General features: G+C 46.6%; 2 protein-coding genes across 2 annotated transcripts in view; one reads left to right on the top strand and one right to left on the bottom strand.

Annotated features, from left to right (window-relative positions):
• Nucleotides 1–311: 311 nt before the first annotated feature.
• The window catches only part of LOC147105309 (uncharacterized), a 42,009-nt gene continuing 26,903 nt past the window's right edge, over nucleotides 312–15,417 (top strand). Inside the window, exons 1-3 of the mRNA XM_086011550.1 lie at nucleotides 312–709; nucleotides 1,054–2,376; nucleotides 6,409–6,496. Coding sequence (XP_085867676.1) covers nucleotides 1,924–2,376; nucleotides 6,409–6,496 — 541 coding nt within the window. The 5' untranslated portion in view covers nucleotides 312–709; nucleotides 1,054–1,923. The remainder of the gene's footprint in view (nucleotides 710–1,053; nucleotides 2,377–6,408; nucleotides 6,497–15,417) is intronic.
• On the bottom strand, nucleotides 7,474–14,709 carry LOC147105310 (uncharacterized). Its single transcript, XM_086011772.1, has 3 exons — nucleotides 14,624–14,709; nucleotides 13,888–13,992; nucleotides 7,474–7,993 (listed from the first exon to the last, which is right to left on the bottom strand). Exons 1-3 carry the CDS (start codon nucleotides 14,707–14,709, stop codon nucleotides 7,585–7,587), a joined length of 600 nt encoding a protein of 199 aa, XP_085867898.1. The 3' UTR covers nucleotides 7,474–7,584.

The following is a 15,417-nucleotide window of genomic DNA, read 5'->3' as shown; positions in this document are numbered from 1 at the left end:
AAGTGAATTAAAAAAATGATACACAATTTAACATTTTCGAACACACCCCACCCCAAAAACTGGCATGTCAAATTCACACATTGTACAATGGAACGAATAGAATTAACAGAATCCAGAGAATGAGTATAACAGATATAGCCACTAGATGTCACTGTAGCAAAAAAATAACCTCGAAATTCCTGGCCCGGAGTTTTAACCTTTGCGTTCGGTGCTTGAGGGCGGCGTAACGCGTCGGGAATGCGATGTTCTAAGCAACGCGCTGCTCAGAGCGACTTTCACCTAATGGCACCAATTGAACGAGTCATGTGCGTTTCCTGGCCCTATTAAACGGTGCGGGCCTGATGATGTCATCACTGACTCGTCCAGCGTCCATTTTTAAAGCAGCCCTGCACTGAACTGACTTGAAGGTTTCCAGAGGAGGGTGGAAGGTGTGAGAGAAAGGCCACAGGAGAGGTAAAACTTTTGAAACATGGATAGCCAAAGGCAGAGGACTTCACCACAGTTCTCTGATTCTACACTGCATACTCTTGTGGAGGTTGTCAGAGCACACAGGGAGGTCCTCTTCCCTGCTGAAAGGCAAAGGAGATCTCCACAAGCAACAAAGAGAGCCTGGCTGGATATTGCTGAGGAGGTCAGCAGCAGGGATGTGGTCAGGGGGACCTGGATCCAGTGCAGGAAGCACTTCAATGATCTCATGAGGTCAGGAAATGTGAGTACAATGTCACACTCACCCTCATCCTGAAGTGCCTGTCAACACATCCCCATCACTCTGCCTTCCCAAGCCTACTCCTGCACATCATTCCTCACACCAACATACCTTGCACGTCCACCCATCCCTCTCTCTCTATGTACATACTCACATCTCCAGCTGAATAACCACCCCTCACACTCGCCCTCAACCTAATGCAATCATAGCAAGTAACACCACAGAAGGAGGCCATTTGGCAATGGCACCCCACTCCCTCATAGTCACCCTCTACAGATGTAACCCATCCATTCCTTACACTCATTCCATCACTCTCACTCAAACTTCTCTTTGTTCCCTCCTTGCAGGAAAAGAGAGCCCTAACAACAGGAAGAGACAGAGAACTGGAGGTGGCCCTCCAGTCATTGCACTTCTGACAGCAGCAGAGGAGGCAGCTCTGGAAATTTCAGGAGCTCGAGAGACGCTGGTGGTGGGAGACGGAGAGAGGGGCACATCCCAGCAACCTGGTGACAGAATCACTCTTAACTGCCCTCTGTAATGGCCTAGCAAGCCTCTCAGTTGTAACAAACCACTACGAAAAAACAATAATAAGATTAAAACCAGACGGACCACCCAGCATCGAACTCGACGCCGGCTACGGACACGACAACGGCACTCCCAACCCAGTCAACCCTGCAAAGTCCTCCTCACTAACATCTGGGGACTTGTGCCAAAATTGGGAGAGCTGTCCCACAAACTAGTCAAGCAACAGCCTGACATAGTCATACACACAGAATCGTACCTTCTGTCCAAGACTCCTCCATCACCATCCCTGGATATGTCCTGTCCCATCACTGTGCTAAATGGGATAGATTCAGAACAGATCTAGCAGCTCAAAACTGGGCATCTATGAGGTGCTGTGGACCATCAGCAGCAGCAGAACTGCATTCCACCATAATCTGTAAACTCATGGCTCGGCATATCCCTCACTCTACCATTACCATCAAGCCAGAATGCTAACCCTGGTTCAATAAGGAGTGCAGAAGAGCATGCCAGGAGCAGCACCAGGCGCACCTAAAAATGAGGTACCCACCTGGGGTAGTTGCAAAACAGGACTACATGCATGCTAAACAGCGGAAGCAGCATGCTATAGACAGAGCTAAGCGATTCCACAATCAACGGATCAGATCAAAGCTCTGCAGTCCTGCCACATCCAGTCGTGGACCATTAAACAACTAATGGGAGGAGGAGGCTCCATGAATATCCCCATCCTCAATGATGGCGGAGCCCAGCACGCGAGTGCAAAAAACAAGGCTGAAGCCTTTGCAACCACCTTCAGCCAGAAGTGCCGAGTGGATGATCCATCTCAGCCTCCTCCTGAGGTCCCCACCATCACAGAAGCCAGTCTCCAGCCTTTTCGATTCACTCCACGGGATATCAAGAAACAGTTGAGTGCACTGGATACAACAAAGGTTATGGAGCCCGACAACATCCCAGCTGTCATGCTGAAGACTTGTGCTTCAGAACTAGCCATGCCTCTAGCCAAGCTGTTCCAGTACAGCTACAACAATGGCATCTATCCGACAATGTGGAAAACTGCCCAGGAATGTCCTGTCTACAAAAAGCAGGGCAAATCCAATCCATCCAATTACTGTCCCATCAGTCTACTCTCAATCATCAGCAAAGTGATGGTAAGTGTTGTCGACAGTGCTATCAAGCGGCACTTACCAATAACCTGCTCACTGATGCTCAGTTTGGGTTCCGCCAGTTTCAGGTTTCAGGATGGCTCAGGGACCGAGGGAGAGGGCGCACAGGTTCTCGGACGCGGCACTGGAGGTCCCGGTGGAGGAGGTCCAGAGGAGGAGGGATGTCCTGTACCCGCAGGAGGGAAGGGCGCCACCTCGCCCTCGTGTCCCTCCTGTCTCTCTCCCCTGTAGCAGCTGGTGCTGTTCTGCCTGGCTTCATGTCCTCCTCCTATTCCTCATCCAGACCAAGGGAGACCCCGAGCAAGATGCCCATGACCAAGCACACCCTTTCTCCAATGTATCCAATAAGGTGGAGTAGCACAGCACTTACTCTTTTTAGGTGAAGTCCTCAGTGAATTTCCAGACTAAATATTGCTAGAATGTTGGTGATATTTTGACAAACTGTCCCAGAAAGTCTTCCGATGTGTTTCAAAAGTCCTCTTCAAACCTCCAGCAGCAAGTGAACAGCGAAAGCTGAGCATAGCTTTAAGTGGCGCTCAAAATTCTCAGCAACTACTTGTTTACTCCTGTTCAGCTGCTCACTGTTAGGACAGGGTGTTAGTTCAAGTGCTAGACACCAAAATGGCCTGCAGCCTTGTTAATGGGCGCTAGCAGGAAATTTAATTGGCAATCAGCCCCTTAACGATCCTCCGGGCAGCCATTCCTAGCCTGCACTTCAAATCCTTTACCAAGATGGCGCCTTCCACTAAACGAGGGCCAAACCGGCATTGCAGCTCAAGACCCCCCTCGGTGGTGATTTTGCACCTAGAGGCTGCGATTTTCTCATCGGTGTCGGGATGGGTCAGCTGGTTTCCGGGTTCCAGTCCCGACCCCAGCTGCCTCCGCTCTGCAGACGTGATTTTTCCTTGATTGACCTTGTTAAGCCTGCTACCGGCCAATTAACAGAAAGCGGGTCTGATGACATCATTTGATGATGCGTCATCTGCCGGTTTCCTTAAAGGGACCATGCACAATTTTATTTTGACAGTTGATTTTTCAGTGTTTGACAGCATTGAGGTGCTGAAAACACTGACAATCACTGCACAAAGGTGAACTCTTGCACCCAGACTCTCCAATGACTCCCTCCATGTGCTTATGGAGGGAGTCACAGTATGCAGGGAGGTTCTCTTCTCTTCCAAGTGTGGAAGAGACCTCCCCAGGACACCAACTTGCCATACACCTCCACCCAACCCTCTCTAACTACTTTATCACTTCCCCATCTCATTAGCCATCCCTCACACTCACCCTCATTCTACTGCAAGCATACCAACTAACAACACACAAGGGTGGGCACTTGAAAGGTTTAGCCAATGTAAATGTGAAGTTTCTGATAATGTGTTGTCATACAGTGAAATCTCTTTTTCAAAAAGTGCCCCTTGTTGGACAGATCTGAGCGCACATTGAGAAGTGTCTTACTGAGTTCCAGTGATTGTTCAGTCAGAACTTCCCCCCCACCCCACCCCCAACCCCCTGCCCCACTATAGTGATGTGTGTGCATGGAATGGCTTGGACATTAAAGGGATGCTTTACGGTGCTGGTGTAGGATGGTGTCAACCTGATGCATCATGTGGCAGCCAGGGTTTACAGCATCAAGTGAAGAAAGTCTGGCTCCCGGCCAGCAATTTTATCAGGGGCTGATGCCCTGTGTCCAGTACAGCATCAGGTGATGGCGGAGAAGGTTGGTGATGAGGTTGGTGATGTTGGTGTTGGGGATGATTGTGGAAGGGTTCGGAGGACCAAGGTCTGATTGTTTCATTGGCTCCGATGTTGCTGGAATAGATGGCAGCTGCAGGTGAGATGACAGAAGCGATCTGTCACTGGTGAGAGAGGTTCTCCCAATGAGGTGGCACTGGACATACAGTTGGATTTAAAAACTTGTAAGCTAAAGAAATCTGTATATGTATTAAAAATGCAGTAACCAACATTTTCTTCACTCTGAAACTCACCATCTGCAACAAGGCATCCTTGACACCACTTCTGCAGCTGTCATCTTTTCACAAACATCAGACCAGACTCACAACACGCCACACTTACCTGGCGTGTTGTCCGCACGTCGTAAAACCCGACCCGGAAGCTGGAAAATTGAAAACGACCCTGAAAACTGCTGACAAGTACCTGTTAATAGGCAGTTAATTGCCTTTAATCTGTTTCCCGCCGCTAGGTGTCGGGTCCATTTGCAAATCGGGGACCCAACACTTGGGAAGGTTGTGTGGAGGCGGGATGACGGCGGGTGCGGAACCCACCGTCAATCAAAACGACTTTAACCTCTGACCCGCCTCCAAACCTGCCCTCTGAGCGCTGGCAAAATCGTGGCAAAAGTATCCAGGGAAGATCATGCCCATAATCTGCAATAATGTGAGCTTTCAGCAACTCAGTCATGGTGACCTTAAAGTATTGTTATTCTGTATAGATGTCAAAACATTTGTGGGGCAAACTTTTGTATTTGAGTGTGTTTTAGGGGAAAAGGTACTGCCTACCTATGGAATCCGCAGGTGATAAGAAATAAATCCTTGCATTTATATAGCGCCTTGCATGACCTCAGCACATCCCAAAGCGCTTTACAGCCAATGAAGTACTTTTTGAAGTGTAGTCACTGTTGCAATGTGGGAAACGTGGCAGCCAATTTGCGCACAGCAAGGACCCACAGCCATACACATTGTTGCATGGTACTGTGCACAGTCTGTTTGGTCCGTTTACATAATACGAATAGAACATACAGTTTCTTCATAAATTGTCCAGGCAACCAATGTGAGTTTTTTTGTCACCAAGAGCATCGATTTGTGGTTCCCTTCGCTTGGTCCTTATCAAGATTCTCACCACACGATCTCCTGTCCTGAATTATATAATCTTTCCATGTTACTGTTATTGGTTCAATCTTGCCCCAATCCGACTTTTATGAACTTGTACTGCGGTTTGTTGTTGCCGTAATATTTTTCCCCTGCTGTTCACCTCTTCCTCGCTCACTTTATTTTGTTTTTTTTAATTTTCTATTTTTGTTTTTTTTCCTGTTGTGTTATAGCTGTGGCTATTGACTTCAAAGTTCAGAAAGCACTGTTTTCTCTTCCATTATTGGCCACAAAAGCATTGAAACAATGGAATATTTACTGATGTTCAAACATTTATTTGTCCTCTTTCCCCAAACTGGCTGGTGCGGTCAGTACATGATTATACAGCAGAGTCAGTAACAACCTGCGATTACACATTGAAACATAGAGTGATTTAAATCGCAGCGGGATAGAGTTTCCGCTCGTTTACGCTAGTGATACCAGCACAAGATTCAATTTGCCCAAATCAGGCCCCCAGATCGACATTGCAAGATTCTGCCGACTGCGTTGGTTCGGGAAGGCTCTTCAAGTTGCACTCATTTTCTTAGGTGCACAGGCACTAGAAGGCACGTTCTAAAAGGTTTTTCATATCAAAATATATTAAATTTTCTAAGAAAATGGCTAGTATATACCAGTGACCCTATTAAATGGTTCAATGTGGGGTTTTTTAAGTCATTGTCAGTGAATTTAAGTCAGGTTACTCACAGGCAGCGGACTGGACACTCTTATTAAAAATGCTTATTTTTGGCGCCTAACCATTTTCAGCTGTATTAATAAAGCTGCAGCAGGTTACCCCTCTTAAATACATCAAGGGATACTTTATAAGGAAAAAAATGAACAATTACGTTCCATTATGCCGCCCGATTGCGCTGGTTCTTTGAAGAGTTTGGCTGGAATTTTTAGTTTGGACCCATCGGAAGCAGGGGTGCCCGGTAGAGCGCAGAAAACCCGCATGTCCGGGTTTCCCTGCACTCCGCGGAGTTTTAACCCCTACCTCTTACAAAAGTTCAGGATGTTCTTTCAATTCCTCCTAAGCACCCCTCCACCCCCCGCCGTCTCTGCACCTGCTTAATATCTGTTACATCTCCAGCTTTTTCCAGTTCTGATGAAGGGTCCCAGACCTGAAACATTAACTCTGTTTCTCTCTCCACAGATGCTGCCTGGCCTGCTGAGTATTTCCAGCATTTTCTGTTGTTATTCCAATCGGGTGGGGATTGCTGGAGAAGAGGTCGCAACCACAGGTAGGTGGGAGCCCTGTCCCCGGGGTGGGAGCCCTGACCCCGGGGTGGGTCTGATCCGTGGAGGGGTGGGGGTCCGATCACTGACACCGGCGGGGGAGGGGGGCAGAGGGGTCGAATCTGGGGGTGGGGGTTCTGACCCCCGACCTGGAGTGGGGGGGGAGGTCATTTGTATGGTTGGAGGGTGGGGCTGATGGCGGGGGAGCTTGGGGGGACCATGAGGAAGCACTCCTGCTCCTCCCAGCACACAAGGATTGCTTCCCGAGGCTGTCCTCGCCTCGCTGCAGCTTCTGGGAATCTCGAGGCCCGGGAACCCCGGCCGGCCACAGTTAAACCTTAAAGCAGGTTAAATCCGAGGCTTACAGCCTCATTATAATATTTAAAGTGCCAACCCGACTCCTGGGAGTGGGTTGGCTGCCCGCCCCAGTCCACCTCCATTAAAACCGGAAGTTGACGGGTTGGAGGTGTGTTAGGATCGGGATTCAGGTTTTTAACACTTTAACTTCCCACCTGACCCCCAACCCACCAGTTTTTTTGGGGGGGATTAAAATTCCCCCTTTCTGTTTGTGATTATGCACATTAATTTTAGTGGAAGCTTGAACTGTAAACGGACGAGCGCAATTTCAAGCACATTTTGGGCGCAGCTTCCCGATTGTGCCCAAAGCTGGAACTCTACCCCATAAAGCAGAGCCATTCAGATCGATTTCCCAGTAAAATGATTACAGGGCTTTCTGACTGGAATCATTCACACAATCAGTAAATTGTTTCAGTAACCCTAAAGGCTCCCTTCACTATAATCGGTCGACTATTGGGCTCCAAAAACTTCATCACACGATTTTGTGCAAATGTTTTAACCTGAACAAATAAATCAAGATGAACTGATTTCGTGTTGGAGCTTCTGAAATTGATGTTTTCAATAGCCGAATAAATTGTAGTACTTCACAATATTTTTAGACACAATAAAAAGTTAGACATTGTGAAAGGGTCTATGGAAGCCTCTTTAATGCTGATCAGAAAACAAATCAAAATGAAAATTGCAATGAGCTAATCATTGAACCCAGTTCAGACTTCAGCTAGACTTTACACATGTGCTAAGCATCTCTAATATCTAGTTTGACTATGGAATGAGCCTCATTTGACATTGTGGCTGAAACAACCAGACCTCCTCCAGTAACAGAGATCACTGCACTTTTTGTGCTCAGTGCTTCTTTAGCATATGTCTTGCTTGGTGTCAACTGTGAGTACATCTTCTGGTACAGATGTGTGTCGGTTGGCTCTGGTGTGTCAGAGATGTATAAAGCAAACTCAATGGAGTATAAGTTATAGTCATAGGGGTTGGAGAACAGTAATGAAAACTGGTGTGCACCAAACCTATAGGACAGTACCCCAACACTGCCGCGTGCTGCAGATTCAGTCTTGACAAAAATGGTCTCCCCTTTCCTCCCAGGGCTGATGACAGGTGGTGGTGGACTGAACAGATGACCACTGTAGTTGTAAGTCCTATAAAAATAATGACACGTGGAGTATTAGAGGAATGGTTAAATTCCCTTATTTCATGCATTTTAGTCAACCCCAAATCAAAATAGTTTGCCCGTACAGTTAGATTTGCACAATATGAGTCTTCTCCAAACAACCTCCTTGAGATTTGTTTTAACCTTGAGTTGAAGGCCTGCTGATTGCAACTCGAGCTAGATCCTGCCACTGCCTCCTTTCATATCAGACTCATTGAAGGTGATTTTAACTCTACCCGCCCAGTGGAAACCGGGCGGGTGGGCAGTTGAAATTGCCCAGGTGACTTACCCGCCAAGAGGCCACCAGGAACTCAGCGTTCTGAATTTTAACCTGCTCTACTCAACAGGCAGCAAGGCATCGGGTGTATTTCAGGCATTGTTGGGGTGTACAGCATAGCCCTGCCAAATGGGTCACTTTTGCCCCCATTTTCCACAATGAGGACCAATTTCTACCCCATTGTGTATCAATGGAAAAAAATGTCAGTATAACTCTGGAGACTGGTCCCAATATGAATACTAAGCTCACTAAAGGAAAGACAGACACTTTCTCTGGTGTGTACCACTTTGAGTTCACAGTGGGTGCAATGTAACTGCAGCCCAGTGCAAGACTGCATTTTTAAAGTGCCCAAGTGATCCACTGAGCGCAGCGTTCAAGTTTTTTAAAGTTATGACAAAGTCACTGCCGCTACACACATTTTCATTGCATTAAAAATTAGCCGCTTGGGAAATGGAACTCAGTGCTTCTTCATTGCAAAACTCCGCTGGTAATGTAATTTGGGTCTGTTCGCCACATATCACATTATAAAGGTACAGCTCATCAGTATTGTCAGCTTATGTTGCGCTCTTATTCTTACATATGATGTCTTACAATATGATTACCATTTTTACTCAAATATAGGCCACACTTTTTAATATAACAGATAATTTTCAGTTTTGGGCAAGGCTTATGAATAATTTATTAATAATGAATAGTTTTTTCAGGTGAGAGAGGTGTAGTCTTCAGCAGTTTTTTAACTTTTTTAATGCACTAAACGCCTTCCTTACACTTTATTGATTGGTTTAACGTAAGACAGCAGCAACTCAGAATTGAATAGATGGGAATGTGCATATCAAAAGCACGGAAAGCGGCTCTGATAGTACATTTAAAGGGCTGGATTTTGCCAATGGGGAGCTTTTGGAGGCGGGACTCCCACTTGTCGGGTTTTAGTCCCGCCTCCATCAACTTCTGGCCAATCCACGCTATTTTCCCTTGATTGACCTTGTTAAGCCCACCCAGCGGGCTTAGCAGGCCAATTAAGGGGAAGCCGGTTACAGAGAACGTCAGCGTATGACGTTTCATCTGTCAAAAATTTATGTCAGATGAATTGTCATCGTTTGACAGCTCTGTGAAGCTGTCAACCACTGACATTCTCTGTTGTTTGATGAGTTCTTGTATTCAAGACTCATCAAACCTCTTTTGTGAGCAGAAATTAGATGGTTGTTGCATTGGAGAATGCAGCAGCCATCTGTCATCTCTGCCGGTGAGATGCGAGACTCTCTGCATCCCCAACGTTTGAAGCCTGCAGGAAGAAACAAAGGTAAGTAAACATTTTCTATCACTTTCCACTCATCTCACATACTTACCTCTCCACACTTGCACCCATCACTTACCTTCACAGCGCACTTTTGCACCCCGCAGACCCCTGCAGACCCACTGCTCGCCTCGCTGACCCTGGCGGGGTTCGCAGCCTTCGGGAAGCCCGCACTTGTGTGGGTAAACTGGGGATAATCCTCTTATCTGCCTGTTAACTACCTGTTAACAGTTAAGTGGCTGTAATCTCCTTCCCGCCTCCAAGGAGACGGGACCCGGTGTGGGTCGGCTACCCGCCTCCTGGCAAAATGGCACGGAGGCGGGTTGGGGGCGGGATTGGCACCCGCCCCCAGATTCTGCCATTTTCCTGGCAGTCCCGCCTCCCCAGGGCTGGCAAGATTGCGCCCTTAGTGTCACATGGCGTAGCACTCCCAATGATATGAGACAGTGTATCCTCCAACTCACCATAAGCAATATTTAGTCTTTCACAGATTGGTGTCCTTCTATCATACCATTGTCAGTGTGGAGTGGCTGGGCAGTCGAAGCCTGAGCCCTTTCACAGACTGCCAGTGGTATAGGGAGAGATGAGGCAGGCTCACTGTCATGTCTCTCAGTCTAGTTGGTATGGAAGGAGGTGAGATTAACTAGGTTAGGGGTGCTATAGACTAATTCTTTAAAAAAATTACCAAGTTAATTGGTTTTTAAATTTGCTAGTTGAGCTCCCGTGATATTACCTGCAGAGAAAAACAACGGGGGTTATTGTGACTGTGCGATAATGTAAAACGGGTAATCGTGAATCGGCAGCCTGTTTTGCATCTCTCTCAATTTTTATTTCCATTGAAAGAATGAAAGACTTGCATTTACATAGCACCTTTCATGAACTCGGGACTTCTCAAAGCGCATAACAGCCAATGAAGTACTTCTGAAGTGTAGCCACTGTTGTAATGTCAGAAACGTGGCAGCCAATTTGCGCACAGCAGTGAGATAAATAACAAGATAATCTGTTGTAGTGATGTTGGTTGAGGGATAAATATTGGCCAGGTCACGGGGGAGAATTCCCCTGCTCTTCTTCGAAATAGTGCCATGGGATCGTTTACATCAACCTGAAAGGGCAAACTCGGTTTAACGTCTCATCTGAAAGACAGCACCTCCGTCAGTGCAGCATTCCCTTCGTACTGCACTGAAGTCACAGGCTAAGGAGAAGATCCTATATTGTTTTAGTAATACCCACAAATGTAAAGGGATCTAGAGTCCATGGCTATGTGATCAAGCTCGAAAAGAGGAGAAAAGAAATCCCATTATTTTAGCCCAAGTCATAGGCAGGAATTTCAGCTGCTCACATCTGGACTAAAATCTGCAAAGAGAGCCGGAGCAGGAGAGAGAACCAGAGATCGAGGTGTCCAAACCTAAGTGCCCTCAAAGAATTGGACCAATTCCTGAGACCTTTGCTAGTCTTCACAAGGCCTTAACACTGAAGAGAACTGTAAGCGATTTCAGGAGGATATGGCAGGTTAGTAGGTTGGGCAGATAGATGTTGGATGAAATTTAATGTAAATAAATCTGAGGTAATACATTTTTGGAGTAGAAATGAGGAGTGGACATGTACACTAAATGGTAAAACTTTAAAAGGGGTAGAGGAGCAGAGGTTCTGATGCACAAATCTTTAAACTCTTAACAAAAGCGTTTGGGATTCTAGGTTCCTTTAGAAAGGATGTCAAGGCCATGGAGAGGGTGCAGAAGAGATTCACGAAGATGATATCGAGAATGAGAGGCTTTAGTTATGAGGAGCGATTGGAGAAATTGGGGCTATTTTCATTAGAACAAGGAAGATTGAAAGGAGATCTGATTGGAGTGTTCAAAATTATAGGCTTTGATAAAGTAAATTGGAAAATAAATTATTTCCACTGGTTGGTGAGTTGGTCGAGAGGATAGAAATTTAAGAATTATTTTATGCGTATGGTTGTTAGGCAATGGAAAGGAAACAGTGGTAGAAGCAGAATGCATAATAGATTATAAAATATATTAAAAATACCAGTCCTGTGCACATTTCCTATTTACAAAATCTTACTTCCCATTGTCACGTTTTGGTCATACTTTTGTGTCAAGTTTTCCCACTATAAATTCCTGTGTCCATTATGCAACTACCAGGATGATAGAAGATGAACTAGATGGACCTTGGTTTTTTTTGCCTGGCAATTCATATGTTTCCCAGCAGACAATGAAGAAAGAAATTGAGGGGGACTGATGCTTGGGCAGCTGACTGCGGAGGGGCACTAACAGTGGCTAGGAGCAGGTAGTGTACCCCCGCTCATTCTGTCTCCTAGGCAGCTGAAGAAAGGAATAAAATGCATAAGAAAGGGGAAAGGTATGCAAAAATATCCCATTAAAAAAACTTGTTGCATAACAGAAGTTTTATGATCAGTGGCGCACACGGAGGACAGGGCCCCACATTGCAATATGGAGACTATAGAGTTAGGATTAGGGCTACAACAAGAATTTCCTACAATGCCCAACATTCCACCACCCTACCCCCCACCCCGCAAAAAAGAAACACGAACACTGCAACAACAGCACGTGACCACAAAGGAGAAGAGAGCTATGTTTATTGAGACTGGAGTTCAGGATGTAATCGGAACTCAGTGTTTTTGTGTTAGTTTCCATTAGATAAATAGAACTTGGACACCTCTCGCCTCCAATGGCTAAGTTTGGAACAGATGAGGCAGGAGTGTAGTTTGATCCTGTCTGTCCTGTTGGCTGATGTAAGCGGGATGGGCACCAGCAGCTGTATATCTGTGCTAGTGATCCAGGGTTATCATCATCCCAGGTCTCTATCCAGTAGCACGTGCACAAATCTGTGTGTTAAGTAAGGACAGGCTCAAATCCAGTTGTGATACCCACCGCAGCCCCCCACCCCCAAGACTGAATAGCCTGTTGACATTCGCTGACCAGGCTCACAGATGAAAAGTGGTCTGAGGATACAGGTGGAACTGTACCCCAGCGTGATTCAGCACCTTCATCGCAGCTGGGGTGGGAGGGGGGCAAGGGGGTTGAGGAGAACTGCAGATTTCAGTTAGACTTGTCATTCATTTATTCATAGCTACAATCCTTTAGGTAATGAATTGTGCAAGAAAGGTTTCATTACACTGCGGGAGGCATCAGAGTTTTGGCTTGTTTGAGGGAGTGTGAGATCGACCGACTGGAGAAACAGTAAACATATTGAGCTGCTCCTACATCTCCAAAAGGTGATTAGTTCCTCCAGTTTGTATTCACTTATCCTAATGCACTACTAATAGTAACAAGGTATTTAGCCATGTCCTTCCCTGTTGGATTTCCCACACCTCATACCAACCCTAGCTGTGAGGCAAGGTATCACAGCCTGCTCCTGTATCTCGGTTAATGCCAGGCAACAGCTGGGCACTGAGGTGAGTGAGAGAAAGTTCATCTTATGCTGACTCTAATTCAACAACAACAACAACTTGCATTTATGTAGCTCCGTTAAAGTAGTAAGACGTCCCAAGGCGTGTCACAGGAGTGTTATCAGACAAAATTTGACACAGAGATATTAGGAGAGGTGAGCAAAAGCTTGGTCAAAGAGGTAAGTTTTAAGGAGTTACTTAAAGGAGAAGAGAGAGTTAGAGAGGCGGAGAGGTTTAGGGAGGAGATTCCAGAGCTTAGGGCCAAGGCAGATGAAGGCACAGCCGCCAACGGTGGAGCGATGAACATTGGGGATGCGCAGGAGGGCAGAATTGGAGGAGCACAGAGATCTTGGAGGGTTGTGGGCCTGGAGGAGATTACAGAGATAGGGAGGGGGTGAGGCCATGCAGGGGTTTGAAAACAAGGATGAGAATTTTAAAATCAAGGCGTTGCCGGACTGGGAGCTAATGTAGATCAGCGAGCACAGGGATGATGGGCGAACGCGACTTGGTGCGAGTTAGGATGCGGGCAGCAAAGTTTTGGATGAACACATTTACGGAGGGCGGAGGATGGGAGGCTGGCCAGGAGAGCGTTGGAATAATTGAGTCTGGAGATAACAAAGGCACAGATGAGCAGCAGATGGGCTGAGACGGGGCGGAGACGGGCGATGTTACGGAGGTTGAGGTAGGTGGTCTGCTGCCTTTACATCGGAAAGCACCTGCTTGGGCCGGGGGCATCTATCTGGTGCCCTCAGTGCACACCGCATTCACTCTCCAACGTGCAGAAGCACCATTGCACCCAGTTTTAATATAAAATAAATACAAAATGCTTCCGACATTTACATGCTGACACGTGCGATCGGAAAAGGAAAAAGCAGTGTACTGTCTTCAAATACTTACGCAGCATCGGACAGCATTTTATCTTTGCTGTTGTTCTCGATTTGAACTTCAACAGATCTCGCAGAGAAATATAGCCTTTCCCTGTCTTCCACATGGGATGCCATCCTGTAACAACAGGTCAAAGGAGATTCATTCAACACAGTGAATGAACAAATAGAAAATGGCAACATAAGCAACAGTCAAAAATAAATAATATTTGTTTAACATACTCATAAATGCACGTAACTAGTCTGCTGTCAGAGGTACCCTGCTCTTTCTGTTTGTTCTCTGTGTTCACAAGCTTTGCTATTTCTGGTCTCGGCTTAAATAGTACCAGTGAAGGAGCACCCGGACATCAAATTCCCCTCTATGAAAAGCTGATAAAAACAGGAACTCCTACTGAGTATTGGATCTTGCTAAATATGTATCTAATGTCTCCCTAAATTCTGCTTCTAGTAGCATAGAGCATGGGCCAAGGTCTCAGTGTGTTCCCCATTAACACAGGACATTGAGAACATGTTTTGTTACAAGCCAATCAGATCAGTCATTTGTGTAATTTTGAGCTGAAGTAAAAAGAAACAATGAAAGAGAGTGTAAAATTTCAACAGAGCCCTGAGATCAGACGAGGACAGTCTGAGAGAAACACTGTATCATCTGTCAGAGAAGCTTTCGCTTAACTAATGGTAGAGCTGTCAAAAAATGGGCAAATCTTAGGTAGGAGAATTTCCGTCATGAAGCATGTACTCGAGGCACTAACTCATAGGCCCGGAATTTGCGGTCAACGGCGAAGCAAAGCCGTTCGCCACTGGCCCCGAAGGAAGCTGCCTGCAAAGGCCGCGCCATCTCTGTTGCGAGGAGTTGCCTTTTTTCGACGGATAAGTGATTTCAGTGCAATATAATGGGGATTATCTGGTGCGCTCTGCTGTGACGTCAGCAAGCTGTCTGAGCATCCAATCACTCTGCACAATTCGCACAGCCAGGGAACCAGGAAGTGAAGAAGCTGCTTTCATTTTGACTTTTTACAAATGTTACAGAGAGCAAAACAAAGATTGTGGCTCTCACATGGAGAAAAGGGAAACCTGAAATAAATATGAACAAACCTTTAAAAAATATAATTTTTTTCCCCCAAGTTTCTTAAAAATTGTAATTTTTATCATAATGGGGAGATTTGATACTCCACAAAATTAAAATGAGTTTTTCAGGCCCATAGGCCAAGAAATTCGGTTGTGGGTCCGCCAGGGCTTTAGCGCCCGAAATTTTGCGCCGGCGTTAATGCCGCTGCGCCCGACGAAAATTCGGTTGCCCCGGGCCCAGACGGCGGCGGGCGCTAATGGAGGGTTTTTGCGCCTCACTATGGGCGTTCAGTGCAGTTTTGAGGCGCTAATCCCCCGCTGCGGCACCCGAGGCGGTGCGGCAGGCTGGGGTACTGCAGGCCTCCTCCTTCTGTTAAGGAGGAGCTGCCTGCAGCCGACCGCTGGCCGGTCGATTCGCCCGACAAATGAGCCCGGCACCTCGGGGAAGAGCCGGGCTCGCGGGCCACACACATCAGTG

This window comes from Somniosus microcephalus, chromosome 18, assembly GCF_052327205.1.
Source record: "Somniosus microcephalus isolate GS21.2 chromosome 18, FLI_Smic_1.0, whole genome shotgun sequence".
NCBI classification, from domain to species: domain Eukaryota; kingdom Metazoa; phylum Chordata; class Chondrichthyes; order Squaliformes; family Somniosidae; genus Somniosus; species Somniosus microcephalus.
This window is presented reverse-complemented; position numbering and strand designations above follow the sequence as displayed.

Coding starts and splice junctions, on each gene's coding strand:
- LOC147105310 (XM_086011772.1), bottom strand. CDS start 14,709: ATGGCGCGGCCTTTGCAGGCAGCTTCCTTCGGGGCCAGTGGCGAACGG. Junction 13,993..14,623: donor CGCAAATTCCGGGCCTATGA/GTTAGTGCCTCG, acceptor CTGTTGTTACAG/GATGGCATCCCATGTGGAAG. Junction 7,994..13,887: donor AAAATGCTGTCCGATGCTGC/GTAAGTATTTGA, acceptor TTATTTTTATAG/GACTTACAACTACAGTGGTC.